Genomic DNA, 15,192 nt, shown 5'->3' on the forward strand with positions numbered 1-15,192 from the left:
TACTTTAATACCATCACAGCACAGGGGACGATGAAATCCAGCAAACATTCACATTTGAGAAGCTGGAACTTGAGGCAGCACAGATCTAAGTGTAAAATATGCCTCAACACTTTTCTTGTTATAATGAGAAATATATTCATTTTAACGTGACAACTTCCTCATTAAAAAGGTGAAAATGTGCTTCATTATTACCGAATAACCTTCTACACTGTAAAAAAACAGTAAAAAGTCTGGCAGCAAAAGTTACCAGACACTTACTGTCAAATAACAGTAAAAACCCTTTAGTTATTCTACAGAGATTTATTTTAAAAAATACTGATATTTTACCATTTACCATGTTTGGCAACTTTTGCTGCCAGACTTTTTACCATTTCTTTATTATTTATTTATTTATTTTTACTTTTTTTTTTTTTTTTTACATTAAATTTAAAGTTTTGCTGTAAAAAACAGAAAGTTGCCTTAATTTTACACTCAGTAATAGGATGTGTATTTTTTTGTGTTTTTACATAAAATTCAATGTAATTTAACATTCTAGACCATGAAGTAATTAAATAATCCTGTTAAAAAAAACAAAACTATAATATTTCATTATATTAATTTACAGATTACAGCCTTTATTTTATTATGAATATTTTTAATAAAAATAAATTACTGTGTTTTTATGGCATTTATACTTAATGTAGAAAAAAAACAAACAAACTGTAAAATAATACAGTAAATTTCTGTGAAATACCTTTTTTTATTTTTACAGTGTAGGCTGCTTAGTAAGAAGAATTACCGGTAAATTACTTACACTTAGACTTGATCACTTCATTGAAACGTTCACATGCGTAATTTTCAGTAGCAGCAACACTGCTGTTACTGAGATACAGATACAGTCTAATATTTCGAACACCTTTCTCATTATAACAAGCATTTATTCTCATTATAACATGAAAGAGTACTTGTTTTAACATGAATATATATTTGTTATAAAAAGCTGTCATTATAATGAGAAAAATTATATAGTTATATCAAGTAAACTCTTTCAAAAACAAGAATAACTTTTCATTGTAGTTTAGTACTTTCTCATTATGTTGAGAAACTGAGCACATTATGATTTCTGTAATGGTGGCAGCAATACGCTCCCATAGGAACTGGTCAATTTCAGGCATTTTTGCTTAGAAACTGACTTTGATTAATCAATTATCAAAATAGTTGACTGAAATAATAATAATAATAATAATAATGATAATTGTCTGTAAATTACTGGATGATTTCAGCTCCATTACAAACAAAAGCTGGACTGTGAGGACAATAAATCTGAACAAGGAGACAAATTGAGACACAGGTGTTAACAGTACTAAAGCAAAGTTTATTAGAATAAACAAAGAAAACATCACAAAGACAAAATAGCTATAAATCTATCATCTTCCTCATTTTGTTTCTCATACAGCGTGTTTACTCCAGACTTCAATAATAAACTTGAAAAGTGTAAATCACTCAGATTTAAACGGGGGGTTGTGTGGAGGATCTGCTAACTTTCAACTTGCCTGAAGCTGTCACAAATATTCCAAAGAAAGTTTTTGGTGAGGAAAATCTCGTGTTTTTCCTATTTATAGTCACACATTATTCCACACGGACGCAGTCACACATGCGCGCACGCACACACACACACACACACGCACACACACACACACACACACACACACACACACACACACACACAGACCAATGTCTTTACTTTGGTCTTTATGTTGTCCAAACAGGATGCTACGCACTTCGCCTAGAGACTCTCGTCTAAATGAAGAGTGCTTCACTCAGCGTGCAGCGTCTTCAATGTCTCAACGGTTGACAAATCATTAAAGTCTGAAGGACGAACATGCACACACTGTTTATTTATAATTATTTACAAATCTGCAAAACCCAAACCGTTCCCTTCCAACGTCACTCTTCCTCCTCAGGACCTTCCTCTCTCGTCAGCAGGGCTAGTGGATCCTCGTCAGCTCCTCGACTATCTTAATGACCTCGTCCACTGTGGCTTCACGCTTCATGCCGCTGCCGTCATCGATCTGGAATCGAACAACACCAAACTGTGAGCCTCCGCTACTGAGACGAGCCTCCGAGCTGCCAGTTACATCACATTAACAAGTAAACAGGAGAAAGGAGACACTAAAGCGTTTTATTCTATCATATTTTTTTATTGTTTCATTTATTGTTTTGCTTTTTTGAGGCTGCTGTTTTGAGGTGAGATTATCTTATAAACTCCTGGGAATTTTTTATCTTCCCTGCAGAGATTATTGATTGTATCTTTTTCTATTTTTTTTTTTAAAAAATGACTGCATTTTATCTGTTAAAAAAAATCACTTTTCTTCTTTATCTAAACATTAAATAAATGTACCAGCCTAAAAACCAAACTATCATCTAGTTGGTTTTGGTTTTTTCTGTTGAACACTTGACTTTTTTCAGTAGCATTTAGGGTTTAAATGGAGACTTTTCAACGACGATTAATGACGCTAATGTGAAAACGTCAAACATCTGATGGTTCCAGATTCTCAAATGTGAGATTCTGCTGCTTTTCTTTGTTTTAACATTATGGTAAATTAAATATCTTTGGGTTTCAGACTTTTTATTGGACAAAACAAGACTTTGATAACATCACGTCAGGCTCTAGAAAACTGTGATGGGCAATGTTTTCTGATGGTTTGTGGACCAATTTTTAAGAGTAATCATTAATTGCAGCTCTACTTTTCAGACGTTAAAGGACAGATTCACAACTTTTGAAAAACTGGTCAAATCAAGTAGATATCTTTCAGCGTTACAGTCTTTTTAGTGCCAAAGTCCCTTTTTTTGTTGCTATACTTCCATCGCAGCTCAAGAGGGAAACACAAAGAGGGAATTTGATGCTAAAAAGACTTCATATGACTAACTCAGACTGCTGAAGCCTCATATTAGCTTCACAGAAACTTTTAAATACATTTTTGCACTAAATGACTGAGTCGACACACTGTGGATTTTGTCCTCCATCACTTACATTGAAAGCACATTTTTTCTTTTAACAGCCAGTATGAACAGAAGAAAAACCTCGACTGTTGGAAGGTGAGCGATTGATGCAGCAACATATTTTATTTTTAAAGCAATGTTCTTGTATGTTTTCTGGTGAAGAAGTCATCCAAATATTTTGGACTTTCTTTATCAGCTGGTCTTAGCCTTCATTTAAAGTGTGATATTTATTGCAATTACAGAAAAGCAAAACAAAATATGCTTGTTATTTGTTTATCTGCCAAAAGTGATTTTGCCACCTGTTCAGCCATGAAAGTGATTCCCAGTTCCCACTCAAGGAACAAAGGAGCAGCTAATAAAAATTCTTCAGCAGATGTTTCTGTTGGAACTGTTACTAAACTAACTTTTATATTTTATTTTAGATTCGTGACCATTACAAGACAACCTGGCAATGAGATACAGTAGCTGTTCACTATAGATGCACAGAAAAAGACAGTCACATTTCATCAGGTTTGAACATACAGCGTGTGAGCGTGGACGAGTGTGAGTTCCTACCTGTAGAGTACTGACGACCTCCTGCATCTTGGCTCGGCCGAGATCCAGGAAGCTCTCGATCAGATCTCCGTCGATGAATCCTGTGGCCTGCTCCGTCTTTCTCTCCGTATGGAAGGACCTCCAGGTGCGGCGGAGTCAAGGAAAAATCAATACAAGGCCGAGGATTACACTTACAGTAACACGTTTTACCTCCGGCAGAGTCGACATATATTCAGTATGTGAAGGAACGCTGGGATTACTAATATTCAGAACACCAGAGAGTCGGTCGAGAAGTACTGAGACTCGACCTGCAAGGAGCTGCAGCTAAACAACATCAGTGAGCGAAGCATGAAGGATTTTACAAGTTGTTTCTGCAGCGTTCACTACGTTCAATTCAAGACTTTTTTATTTTTGACCTTTTTATCACAGTGTTTTAAATCTCTTCTTAAAACCTACTTTTTCTCAAAGGCATTTTAGTGACGCTTCCTTGCACTGATTGGTTTGTCTTTGCTTTTATTCTTTCAATTATGTACGTATCATATGCTTTTGTCATGGTAATAATGCCTGAAAACCAATTAAGTAAATTAATTTATTGATATTTATGTCACTTTTTTCTTGTCAACTATATACATCAATAATTCCTGGTGATGTAATTATTCAAGTAACAGGACCTGGACCCTAATAAAGACCCGAGCCAGTTACTAAATAATTTGTAATGTGAACTGACTACAGTTTTGGCTAAAATTGACACTTGCTAACTATGAGCTGATGAGCTTCCTCTCTGCTGTAGCTGCAATAACAGCGATGCTACTGGTCTGATGGTGCCGATTGAAACTCCAGATAAAAAGTTTGAGCTTCCTGCAGCACAATCAACTGTCGCACCATCTCAATTGTTGCTAACAGATGTCTTAGCTCTCGTGACAGCTGGCAACCGCATGAAAAAAAAATAAAGCTGTAACTTATATTGATGTCTACAGTCACTTTTACTCTCTGGCTTTCGCCGCCTACGACAAAACTGAGCCTGTCATCGCGGCTCGTCCCTGCCGTTGTGACAGATGGCGAGAGAATGTATGAATATAAGAAGGATATAAGTTGTGTTCGATCTTGCCCACGCTCTTGATGACCTTGTTGAGGCGGTTCTGCAGGTCCAGGAGGAGGCTGTACCAGCCCTCGGACAGGGAGGTCACCAAGCCTAACGCACACACACACACAAAAAAAAAAACACGCATGTCAGTCATGCAAACATTTTTTAAAAAGAATAATTTAAAGACAGATTTTTTTGCCACAGTGTAGCCCGTGAATCACATGGTAAATACCTTTCATCCACACAGAAGAAGTTTTTCATAAAAAGAAGTGAAAAAACGCTTTATGATAAATAAGTTAAAAGATCATTACCGTGACGATATCCTCCTAATGCAAGTTTAATGCTCGTATGCAAAGACTACTGTATGTAGGGAGTAAAGTAGCATAACATCAATACTTCAATAATTCAAGAGCTGTCCAGAATGTTTCATTGTGAGAGCGATTTCCTGCTGAATCTCACAGTGACAGTCGCAGGGCTTTGAGGGAGTAGCAGGCTTTCCTCCCCGTGCGAGTTCTGTGACAGCGACTGTATTATTCTGATACCCGGGGGAAAATGATCTGCATTGAAATTGACAGACCAAAAAAAAAACAAACAAAAAAAAACAGGCAAACATGTGAACAAAGAGTTATATTGATTTGTCATGCGGAGTGTGTTTCCCGCCGCATACAGAGTTGTGAAAGTGTTAGAGCATCAAAACAAACTTCCAGGAGTCGTTTGGAGGACGGTAGACAGTGTAAACTAAGCATTTATCTCGCTATCGACTGATCTGCTGATTATTTTCCCATTTCACAGATTTAATCTACGTAGTAGAGTGGAGAAATATGCCTGTCACAAATAAATTAACGTTCGAATAACTTGTTTTTGTCTGACCTACAGTCTAAAACCCCGGAGAGATGAAACGCGGAGAGCAAATCCTCACCTTTGAGAGGCTGGAACAAGCAAATGTTTGGTGTTTCTGATGAATTTTCTTGAGGGAGGTGATTAGCACCTCACTACAACCCTTTGGTGTGTTACTTTTCCTTTATACTGATTTTCTGTCTATCCACTATTCTTTTTTAGCCAAAAACTGCTATAACTGTCACAAAAAAAGCCATAACTGACCACATGATGTCCGTTTCTCTCCATCATCAGTTGGAACTATCACATGTTTAATTAGTTTTCTGTATAAAGATGCAAACAATAGTTCTAACATCCAATCAGAGGCTTCATCAGGATGGATTAAAGACTATTATAAAATATAAGACCAAGTAAAAAGTCTTAAGGACAAAATGTACCCGCCTTGAGTTTAGATAAAGTAATTTGACATTTGACGACATTTTCTCCGACACCGTTTACTCACCTGTAATATCAGTGCAATCTTTCTGTCAAACAATTTCTGGATTTTCAAAAACAAAACCAAAACAAGTTTATTACAGTTTGCCCCCCCCTCCCTCCTCCTCCTCCTCCTCGGTTGTTTGGGTAGAATAATCATTTTGGTCTGCAGCCTCTCTTCCCCAGAAACATCTACTATATCAAACCATCTCTGGAGGAGCGATAAGACCAGCAGGGGAATTTTTCTTCATTACATACGGCAGCCTGCTTTCAGGTTTACAGGTTATTGCGGTAAGAGTTTTGACTGGAATCCACAATGGCGGCTCTTATTTTCTGTTAAACTTTCCTCGGAGACGTTTTAAAAAGGATCGCAAGGAGGTGTTGAGGTGAAATAATATGCTGTGTGCCGGCGTTATCGGAGCACATGGGGTAAATTACTGCCGTGTCCAAATGATGTGCGCTCCCTGTTTTTCATCTCTCCCGTCATTACTGCCGGGCTGAGAATGACTGGTTTAAATCTGAGTAATGAGGTGTAAAACTATGATTTCTCTCCCATTCTTCTGCCTATCTGAAAGGGAAACATTAGTTCTGAATAAATGATTTTGACAGAAGTTTGTGAACTCCCTAATTGGTCCGAGGTCTCCTTCCTGCAGTCAGCTGATTATCGGATGTACTGGAAATGAGACATGTCTGCACAATCCAACTGTCTTTAAACAGACAACTGGTGGTAAACTTCATAATTGATTTGTTTGTCAGTAAACAATATAGAAAATCCTCTTAATGCTGCTCGTAGATTCAAACTTAATGCTTTCTGCATTTGCTGAATTAATGTATTTATTACCAAATGAGTGAAAACTAAAGCTGCAACTAACGATTATTTTCATGATCGATTAAACTGTTGATTATTTTCTTGATTAAATTGATAGTTGTTTGGTCCATAAAATGTCAGAAAATGGTGAAAAATGTTGATCACTGTTTCCCACAGCCTAAGGTGACGTCCTCATAAGTCTCGTTTTGTCCACAACTCAAAAGATATGCAGTTTACTGACATAGAAGACTATTACTTATCAATTAATCGTTGCAGCTTTAGTGAAAACTGTTTGACTGGGAATGCTCGAATGGATTTTCTGCTGTTGTTGTGGCTATTTTCTTACCAGAGGCAAAAAAATAAAATAAAACTGTTGACAGTGAGGTCTGCGGGTTGTTCAGAGCGACGGGGACACTGTTTCTGGAAAGACATGCTGCTGTTAAGCTTTCATAAAATGTCATTTTCGGTGCTGTGAGAAACTCAAACCAAATTCTGTTCACCTTCATTGAATCAAAGCAGTGGCAGAAGTCACAGCAGTGGCTAGCTCAAAAAAATAAATAAATCCACAGCCGGTCTGTATGGCTGGATATGTTTTCCCATGCACCCTCTAAAAAAAAAAACCCATTTCAAAACAGCAGTGTTTTTTTGTTGTTTATTTACCTACAAACTTTTATTTAAAAGTGGACAAAAAGCAGTATGATTTTGCCAACAGCAGCATCTATTTGTGTGTGTGAATGCTTGTGTGCAGCTGTCCGTGCGCTTACCAATCATGCCGTTAACGGTGCCGAAGAGCACGGAGCCCTGGGTGGGCGTGGAGCTCTCGCCCAGGTTCTGCAGGACCAGTGAGCCGTGGCAGAAGACGTTGACAAACTCCCCGAGGTGGAAGACCCCCACCTCCTGCAGATGCTGCCGCTCCTCGTCCGTGGTGGCCGCACTGACGGCGGGGAGGGACGATGGGACGGAGAAAGAACATTAAGAGGTAGAGAAGTGGAGAAAGGGAGCGAATGGAAAGAGGGGAGAGCAAATGAAAGACAAAGAGGTAATAAATTGTTTGGCGCGTGATTGATCGATTAAGCGAAAGGAAAAAAAAAAAAAAAAAGAGGGGGCAGAGATTTCAGAGGCGTCGGAAAAGGTCAGAGAATGATAGAGATGTAATGGATGAAAGGGGTGAGGAACAGTGGATGGAGCAACAGGAAGAGAGATGTGATACAAAAATAAAGGTCAAAAGCATTGAGTGGTCTGAGCTGATGTATTAGGTTGATAACAAGGGGTGGCATAAATGAAACATGCTCACTTTCAGACCACATCTTTCTTCCTTTTCCTTGAAATCAACAGTTGTCAAATGCAGCCGAGCGGCTAAAAGCTCAGTGACATAGTGGTTGGATGACTCATAATTTCCAATAAAAAAAAATATGCGAGGACAATGTGCTGTTGCACTGCGCTGACATCACTCTCTAAAAAGTTGATTTCAATGGATAAATATTGGAGAAACTTTCTGTTAGTTTGACTATAGATGAGCAGCTCAGGGGATCATAATGAAAGTGGAAAACATAGAATTCATGTGCAAAAAAAAAAAAAAAAAAAAACATCTCAGTGCATCGTTAAAATAGTAAGCTTGAATTTAAAATCGTATTCATCCGTTGTATTCACGGTTTGCACGAGTAAAAGGAAAAGCGGAGGCGCAGCTTCTCACCTGTCTTTCTGGCAGACAAACAGGTTGAAGGCATTTTCCGCCCCGAGGAAGTTGTCATCATCCAGGATTTCCACAGCGCTCATCCAATTAGGATTGAAGTCACGCGCGATCTGACCGGAAAAACACATGGGATACTTTTGTTCAGACAGTAAACAACACAAGAGAAGTTGATCCGAAAACCAGGGCGGTCCTTATCTCTGAGTAAATACTGCATTATCTATGAGCAAAGAAGTGCTGAGTCCAAACAAGTGTAGAAATCCAAACACAGTCGATATATGTCTGAACAAGTACAAGGGCGGCAGACTTTCTTGAATGCCCTTGAAGGCGCTCTCTCTCTCACACACACACACACACACACACACACACACACACACAGAGAGCAAGGCAGAAAAACCAAAATCGCCTAACAGCATCCGTGCAGGATAACTTCACCACAGGTGCTGTGATCAGAGCCTGTGATGTAAACTCAGCCAAGGAAAATATTGTAGAGAAAGAAACATCACTCTGTGTTATTATGATCTTTGAAAAGACAGAGTGGACTCTAATGATCTCGCTAACTACCTCATATAATTTTAAGAGAAGAAGGTTGTAGACTAAATGCCTGATAGTTATCAGAATCTGCCAGTTAAAGGAATATTTTAACTCCAAATGCCAAATATGCTTATTTGCTCTCTTGCCAAGTGTCAGATGAGAATATTGATACCGCTCTCATGTCTAAGGGTGCTATCAATCTTCTCATCTAACTCTTGGCAAAAAAAAAAAAAAAAAAGCCAATAAAGTACTTCCCCCAAAAATGTTGATGTATTCTTTTTAAACTTTTAGATATTTCTTATCATATAAATAATGAATTATTTTAAATAAATGATGACGTTCAAATAAACTGACTTTTTGGTTTCTCCTGCTAAATGATCCAAAGCTGAGAAGGCTGAACAGACCTTAAAGGGGAACATATCACGCACATTTCCAGGGTTATATTTTTTTTATCTTGGGGCTCTGCTGGAATATCTTTGAATGATTTACAGTTTAAAAAAAATCCTTATTTATCTTATATTGGCTCTTTATGCAGCCCCTCAGTTCAGCCGATGTCTGAAACAGGCCGTTTAAGCTGCTGTCTCTTTAAGGAGTCCGCTCTGTTCTGATTGGTTAGCTTGGAAGGCTACATAAACAAACAGTAGAAGGATTTCACTTCTTTTTCTTGTTTCTCTCGTCGTCTCAAGTACATCCCTACATGTTCCAGCCCGAATCTGATCCGAAACATGCAAGTGGACGATGCGAACAACAGATGGAACAACCTCAGCGACAAAGACTTGTGGACATACGCCAATAATCTGACGTCCTCATGTGGAGGAAATAGAGGTAAATTTGCAAATAAAGTGTTCACAGTGTGGGCTTTTGACTTTCAGGGACTATTTTTACATATGTTTGGAACTTTGACCATGTTTAACAAACACATCCGACATCATAACAGTATAAAAAACAGCAGAAAATCACAAAGAAACATAATATAAAGAAAGAATGCCTTATGTTCTACTTCTAAATAAATAATAGTCCTCTGGCATCTCTCTCATTTATTACACTGAGCGCAGCAGCACAGTGTGCGCTCGCTGGTGTGCGTGACTTGTCGTCAGATCTCTTCATCTTTCTATCTCTAATCAATTTGAGCACTCCGCTCATCGAAGGGCTGGGAGGTATATGTAGACTACAATGCTTTATGCAACAAAGAGAGGTTAAAACGTGCCGGTGTGGACTAACAGCCACAGTCATAATATTTGTTTGATGTGTGATCAAATCAGAACAGGTAAGAAATAAAAGCTATTTGCAAAAAAAACCCAGCTGGTGTAGCTTGAAGTGAAAACCCTGATTTTTCTTTTCTCAAACCATTTTTTCGGAAAAAAAACAACCACAAACATTCCACCACTTGTTTGCCCTTAAGAGCTCTCGTTGTGTGTGTGTGTTTTTTCTGAATTCTCTCCTTTTTTTCACATCTTACCTCTTCAAAGTTGCCCTCCATGGGTTTGTACGCCAGCAGCAAGACGGATCTCATCAGGTCTCCCACCAGGATGAAATCTCCTTTGGTCTTCAGGTAAAGGGCCATGATGTTGTTGTAGTGGTTGCACTCAGTCCTGAGCTCCTTCTCGGCCGTCCATTCATACAGACGGACCTTAAAACAAACGAATCGAGGTGAGTAAATCGTTTGTTAACGAACGAGCTGCCAAAGTAGAGGATCGACGATTAGGTCCGGTGGTATTAGATAAACTGGCTGACATTTCAGTTCCAGGTTGCTATTACTTAAGATGTGATGTGCCTCGGTGAGCATGAGGTTGAAGTGCTGATTAACAGTCTTGAGTTATCGGCTGCCACATTACATGAACAGTTAACGGCTAATTACACTCGCTGGTTCACGCGGTCTGCACCTTTCAATAGTTTAAAAAAAAAAAATGGATTTAGGGTGAGTAAGTGACAGAAGATTGGAGGAGTGTCCACAGATCTAAATGCTATTTACTGAATGTCAGAGCGGACTCAAGAACATCACCACAAAGATCCTGTGACACCAAGAAACCGGGTGGTACCGGATTTCAGTTCAGAGCTCAGGAATGCTGCAGTAATGAGCTGTACAAATGTGTTTTGTAGTACAACTGCACTTGAAAGTTTGTGCAAAGTTTCTGCATAAATACGACCTAAAACGCAAATTTTAGTCCTAAAACTAAACAATCAATGAAACAAATGAGACAAAAACCTCTCACTTGTTCATTTATTTGTTGAGGAAAGTGATCCAATGTTACATATGTGTGTGCGGCAAAAGTATGCGAACCTCCAGGATTTTCATCTCATTTGAAGGGGAGAAAGTCGAGTGTTTGAGTCAGCGGGATGACAATCAGGTGTAAATCTGGGCCCTGCCTCTGTGAAACATGGTGGTGGTAGTATCATGGTTCGGGCTGCTTTGCTGCCTCTGGACCACGACGGCTTGTAATCATTGATGGAGCTAAGAATTCTGAGTCGTACCGGCAAATTGTACAAGAAAATGTCAAGCTATCCGTCCATGAGCGGCAGCTCAACAGAAAGTGGGTCATGCAGCAAGACAAAGACCCTAAAAACACACACGAGTCGTTCTACCAAAGAACGGTTAGAGCAGAAGAAAGTTAATGTTTTGGAAAGGCCGAGTCAAAGTTCTGATCTTAATCCTATAGAAACGCTGTGGAAGGGCGTCCCTGAGCTGAGACTGTAAAGAGGAAAGAGTTCACAAAGTTTCAAGCACCACTGTATGTATGAGAGATAAAAAACAAACAAAAAAAACTCCACTTCTACTTGTCATGTCTTGTAAAAACAAAGATGTGAACTGGTGAGGTTGTACTTGTTCAGTTGCCCGAGGAAAGACTGACCGAAAACATCTTTAACTGGGATCGAGCAGACAGTTATCCTCGGTCGAGAGAGGTCGCTGCGATGTTTCCTCTCTCTGATTGAAATGTTATTTTCAGGGATAAGTTGCAGTGTTATAGAAATATAGTCAAACAAACATTATTAAAGATCTATAAGGAACAATAGGAGGCGAAGCTTAAAATTACATTACATTACATTGAAATCAAAGAAGATTACTACATACTGTATCTAACATTACATTTGCAGAGAAGGCTCAGTGAAGAAGTGGTGCTAACAGGTCTGTGTTTTTTAATTTTGTATTGCATTGCCCTTTGTACAGCGACTTGAGGAATGATTTGTTTGAAAAGATCCGATCGAAGAGTCCTGATCCTGTTTTGGTTTTCTGAAGCTGATGTATTGATTTGGCTTTTTAACGTTTGGCAAGATTTATAGAAAATGCAGCTAAGACAGAGAACACTGTATCCATCATAACAGGACATTTAAACTGTCATGTAAACTAAAATGTTCTCTTGAATATGTGGATATGTACATTATGATTTGTCATGTGACCATCCTGGTTATCGTCTAGTTTTTGAACAGTTCGATTCCATTAAACACGTCAATCTACCTCTGCCAGTGACCTGCATCTTATTTATTTAAGTCTTTTCTTTTTTTTAAAATTGTACTGTTTTGATCGCCCTGCAGGACAAAAACCAAACAAAACAGATACCTATTGATTTTGTGGAGGCTCAGACTGAGAGTGTTTTCAATGCTGATGTATGAGTCTGTTTTCAGCACATGCTGATATTGAAAAGGCAGATCATTTTAAATAACTGAAAAAACTCAATACATTCGGCCATTCTTATAGTCGACACAGTGTTCAATTTATATTTATCAAATGCATTCATTTTGTATTGACGACGAGAAGCTTTTTAATTCGAGCATTTCTGAACATCACAAATGTGTTTTTGTCACTTTATTACATTTTTTTCTCTTTCTCGTATAAAAACTGACGACTAAATCTGACCTTTGGGAATCAGAGCGCGGTGAATATTGATGACTGATGCTCTTTGGTTGTTGTCAGTTAATACAATGCAGCACAGCCGGTGTAACCATGTTAATGGGTCTGTGGTGTCTAATAGATTACAGCAACCATGGGCCAGTTTATGTAAAACTTTTTTGTGTATTTCTATGCCAGTTAGGAATTTCCTACATTAAAGAAAACAAAAAAAAACTTTTCACATGCCCCAGATATGTAATAATTATAGCAAAAATATGAAGTTTGAGGGAGTAAAGATGATAGAATAGTTAACCATTTTCCAGGAAAATGTTAAAGTAAAGAGAACAATCCACCAGTGCAATGTGTCCAAATGATGGAATTATTAATCACTATTATAAATCAATTATAAAAAGTAATTTAGGAGGGCGTTTCACTGATTCTGTTGCAATGTTGAACTACATCTAGGAAAACATTCCTAGAGAAACTGAGGTGATGGATTTCTCCTTGACGACTGATAACGCTGATACATCATAGTGAGTTTAGAAGGAAACATTTCTTCTTTGATTCAGAGGAGCTGACACCAAAAACAATTACCAAAGTTAAACATCTAAATATTTGAAATGCAAGCTTAAGTCATCAACCCGCCATATCTGAAACAGTACTGAACTGATACGGCGTGAAATTGTTCCTTTAAAAAGATATGTACAATGCAGATAATGTTAAAGGACTCATGTGGGTCGTCGTAGGAAACGAGGCCTTCTGTGTGATGAGAAATCTGCAACCCATGACTATTTGATTCTCGATATCTTTAAGATGAGGCTGCCTTTTCAAGCTTTTAATCCTTTTAATCTATCTATAGCTCAGTGTGGATAAGCGTGGCATTACAGGGCAGTGGTAGGGGGGTGGAAAGGGGGGGGGCAGAATGTTTCTTTCACACTGTGTGTCAAGGATTTCACAGAGCAATCCATACGGGATAAGTCTATTTAGAAATTGGACTTTAAAATGACTGAGGAGGCACTTTTCACCCTGAGCAGATTAAATGCCTCTTAAATCATGAAAGACAAAAAAAAAAAAAAAGTCAAAACACACAACTACAGAGGTTGACTCCCTGGTGAAAAGGAGGGGGAAAAAAAAGTCTAAAAAGTGAGAACAGAAAATAATGAATGTCAGATTGTGTCAAAAGGTCTGACTGTGACTCGATACTTCAATCTAAAGGTGGCATTAAATGCTCCGACAGGTTAGATATCTTCAAAAATCAAAGATACCTAAACCCCCAGACTGCAGACATGGCCTCAAGGAAAGCTAAATAATAATTATATAAGTTTATTGGCTATTTGAAAATAAAACCCTTGACCTTGGAGCAGTCTGTGCTTTTTCCCCTCATCGCTCCCCGTCGTGGCGGCTCCCCTCCCCAACAGCAACGTATTGATTGTAATTAAAGTAGGTAATCAGGAAGCAAATAACCGGTCTGGACATTTCAGCATTCAGCAAAACATGAAATGTGTGTGAGGTCGTTATCAAAGTGTTGCTAAGAGCCTGTCTGTGTTTTTAATTAAGTAACCGCGAGAAAAATATCCAGTTTTAGTTTCTGTTAAGCATCGTTATGTTTCCCTCTCTCTCCTGCACTCTCTATCCAGAAATCTTCAAAGTTACTCAGCCCTACTGAATACATGAAGCATTAACTTATTCTCAACAAGAGTGATCACTTTCCAATAATTAATCAAATTCTCAAGGACTGAGAGAAAATATTGTTAGAGCTGCAAAAATCTGTTGAATAATCGACTGACAGAAAATTAATCGGCAATAATTATTTTAATTATATGTATTTTTTTTTTTGCAAAAATGCCAAATATTAGTTGGTTTCAGCTTCTCAAATGTGGTCGTTTAATGATTTTCTTTGCAAAACATGATATTAAAGTGAATATCTTTGAGTTTTTGACTGCGGGTCGAACAAACAAAGAGACACATGAAGATAATAATAATAGGAAGGAATAATAATAATAACAACAACAGGTATTTTTCACTATTTTCGGACATTTGACAGACAGAGAAAATAGTTCTTAGTAGTTAATTGTACTCTTTTCTCTCATTTTGACAGCAGGTTTGAGGTAGAAACATAATCTGACACACTGACTTAGTTCCAGGTGTACCTCGGAGTCAATTCACTGTTCAAGCTGTGTTTTTTTTTCTTAAAAACAGATCGTAGATGAACATACAATACCTGCGGTTCAGTGACGAAAACGTGGAGTGCTGTGTGTGTGTGTGTGTGTCTGAAAACGTCAACACTATCAAGCACCACTTACCGTGCTATTGATGCTGGCCAGCAGTTTGCCATTGAACTCCACCATCGAATAGACAGCTCCTTTCACCTCCTTCTCGGCTACAGTTTGCAGCTTGCCTGTAGCAAAGAGCACAATGTCTGT

The 15,192-nt window shown here is 38.3% G+C and overlaps 1 protein-coding gene across 1 annotated transcript in view; it reads right to left on the reverse strand.

Moving 5' to 3' along the window:
• Positions 1–1,333: 1,333 nt before the first annotated feature.
• Positions 1,334–15,192, reverse strand: part of ddb1 (damage-specific DNA binding protein 1) — a 48,520-nt gene continuing 34,661 nt past the window's right edge. The window contains exons 21-27 of the mRNA XM_044355149.1: positions 15,073–15,167; positions 10,403–10,573; positions 8,413–8,522; positions 7,484–7,653; positions 4,606–4,708; positions 3,538–3,661; positions 1,334–2,051 (exon numbers count right to left, since the gene is read on the reverse strand). Coding sequence (XP_044211084.1) covers positions 1,968–2,051; positions 3,538–3,661; positions 4,606–4,708; positions 7,484–7,653; positions 8,413–8,522; positions 10,403–10,573; positions 15,073–15,167 — 857 coding nt within the window. The 3' untranslated portion in view covers positions 1,334–1,967. The remainder of the gene's footprint in view (positions 2,052–3,537; positions 3,662–4,605; positions 4,709–7,483; positions 7,654–8,412; positions 8,523–10,402; positions 10,574–15,072; positions 15,168–15,192) is intronic.

This window comes from Thunnus albacares, chromosome 1 (assembly GCF_914725855.1).
Source record: "Thunnus albacares chromosome 1, fThuAlb1.1, whole genome shotgun sequence".
NCBI lineage: Eukaryota > Metazoa > Chordata > Actinopteri > Scombriformes > Scombridae > Thunnus > Thunnus albacares.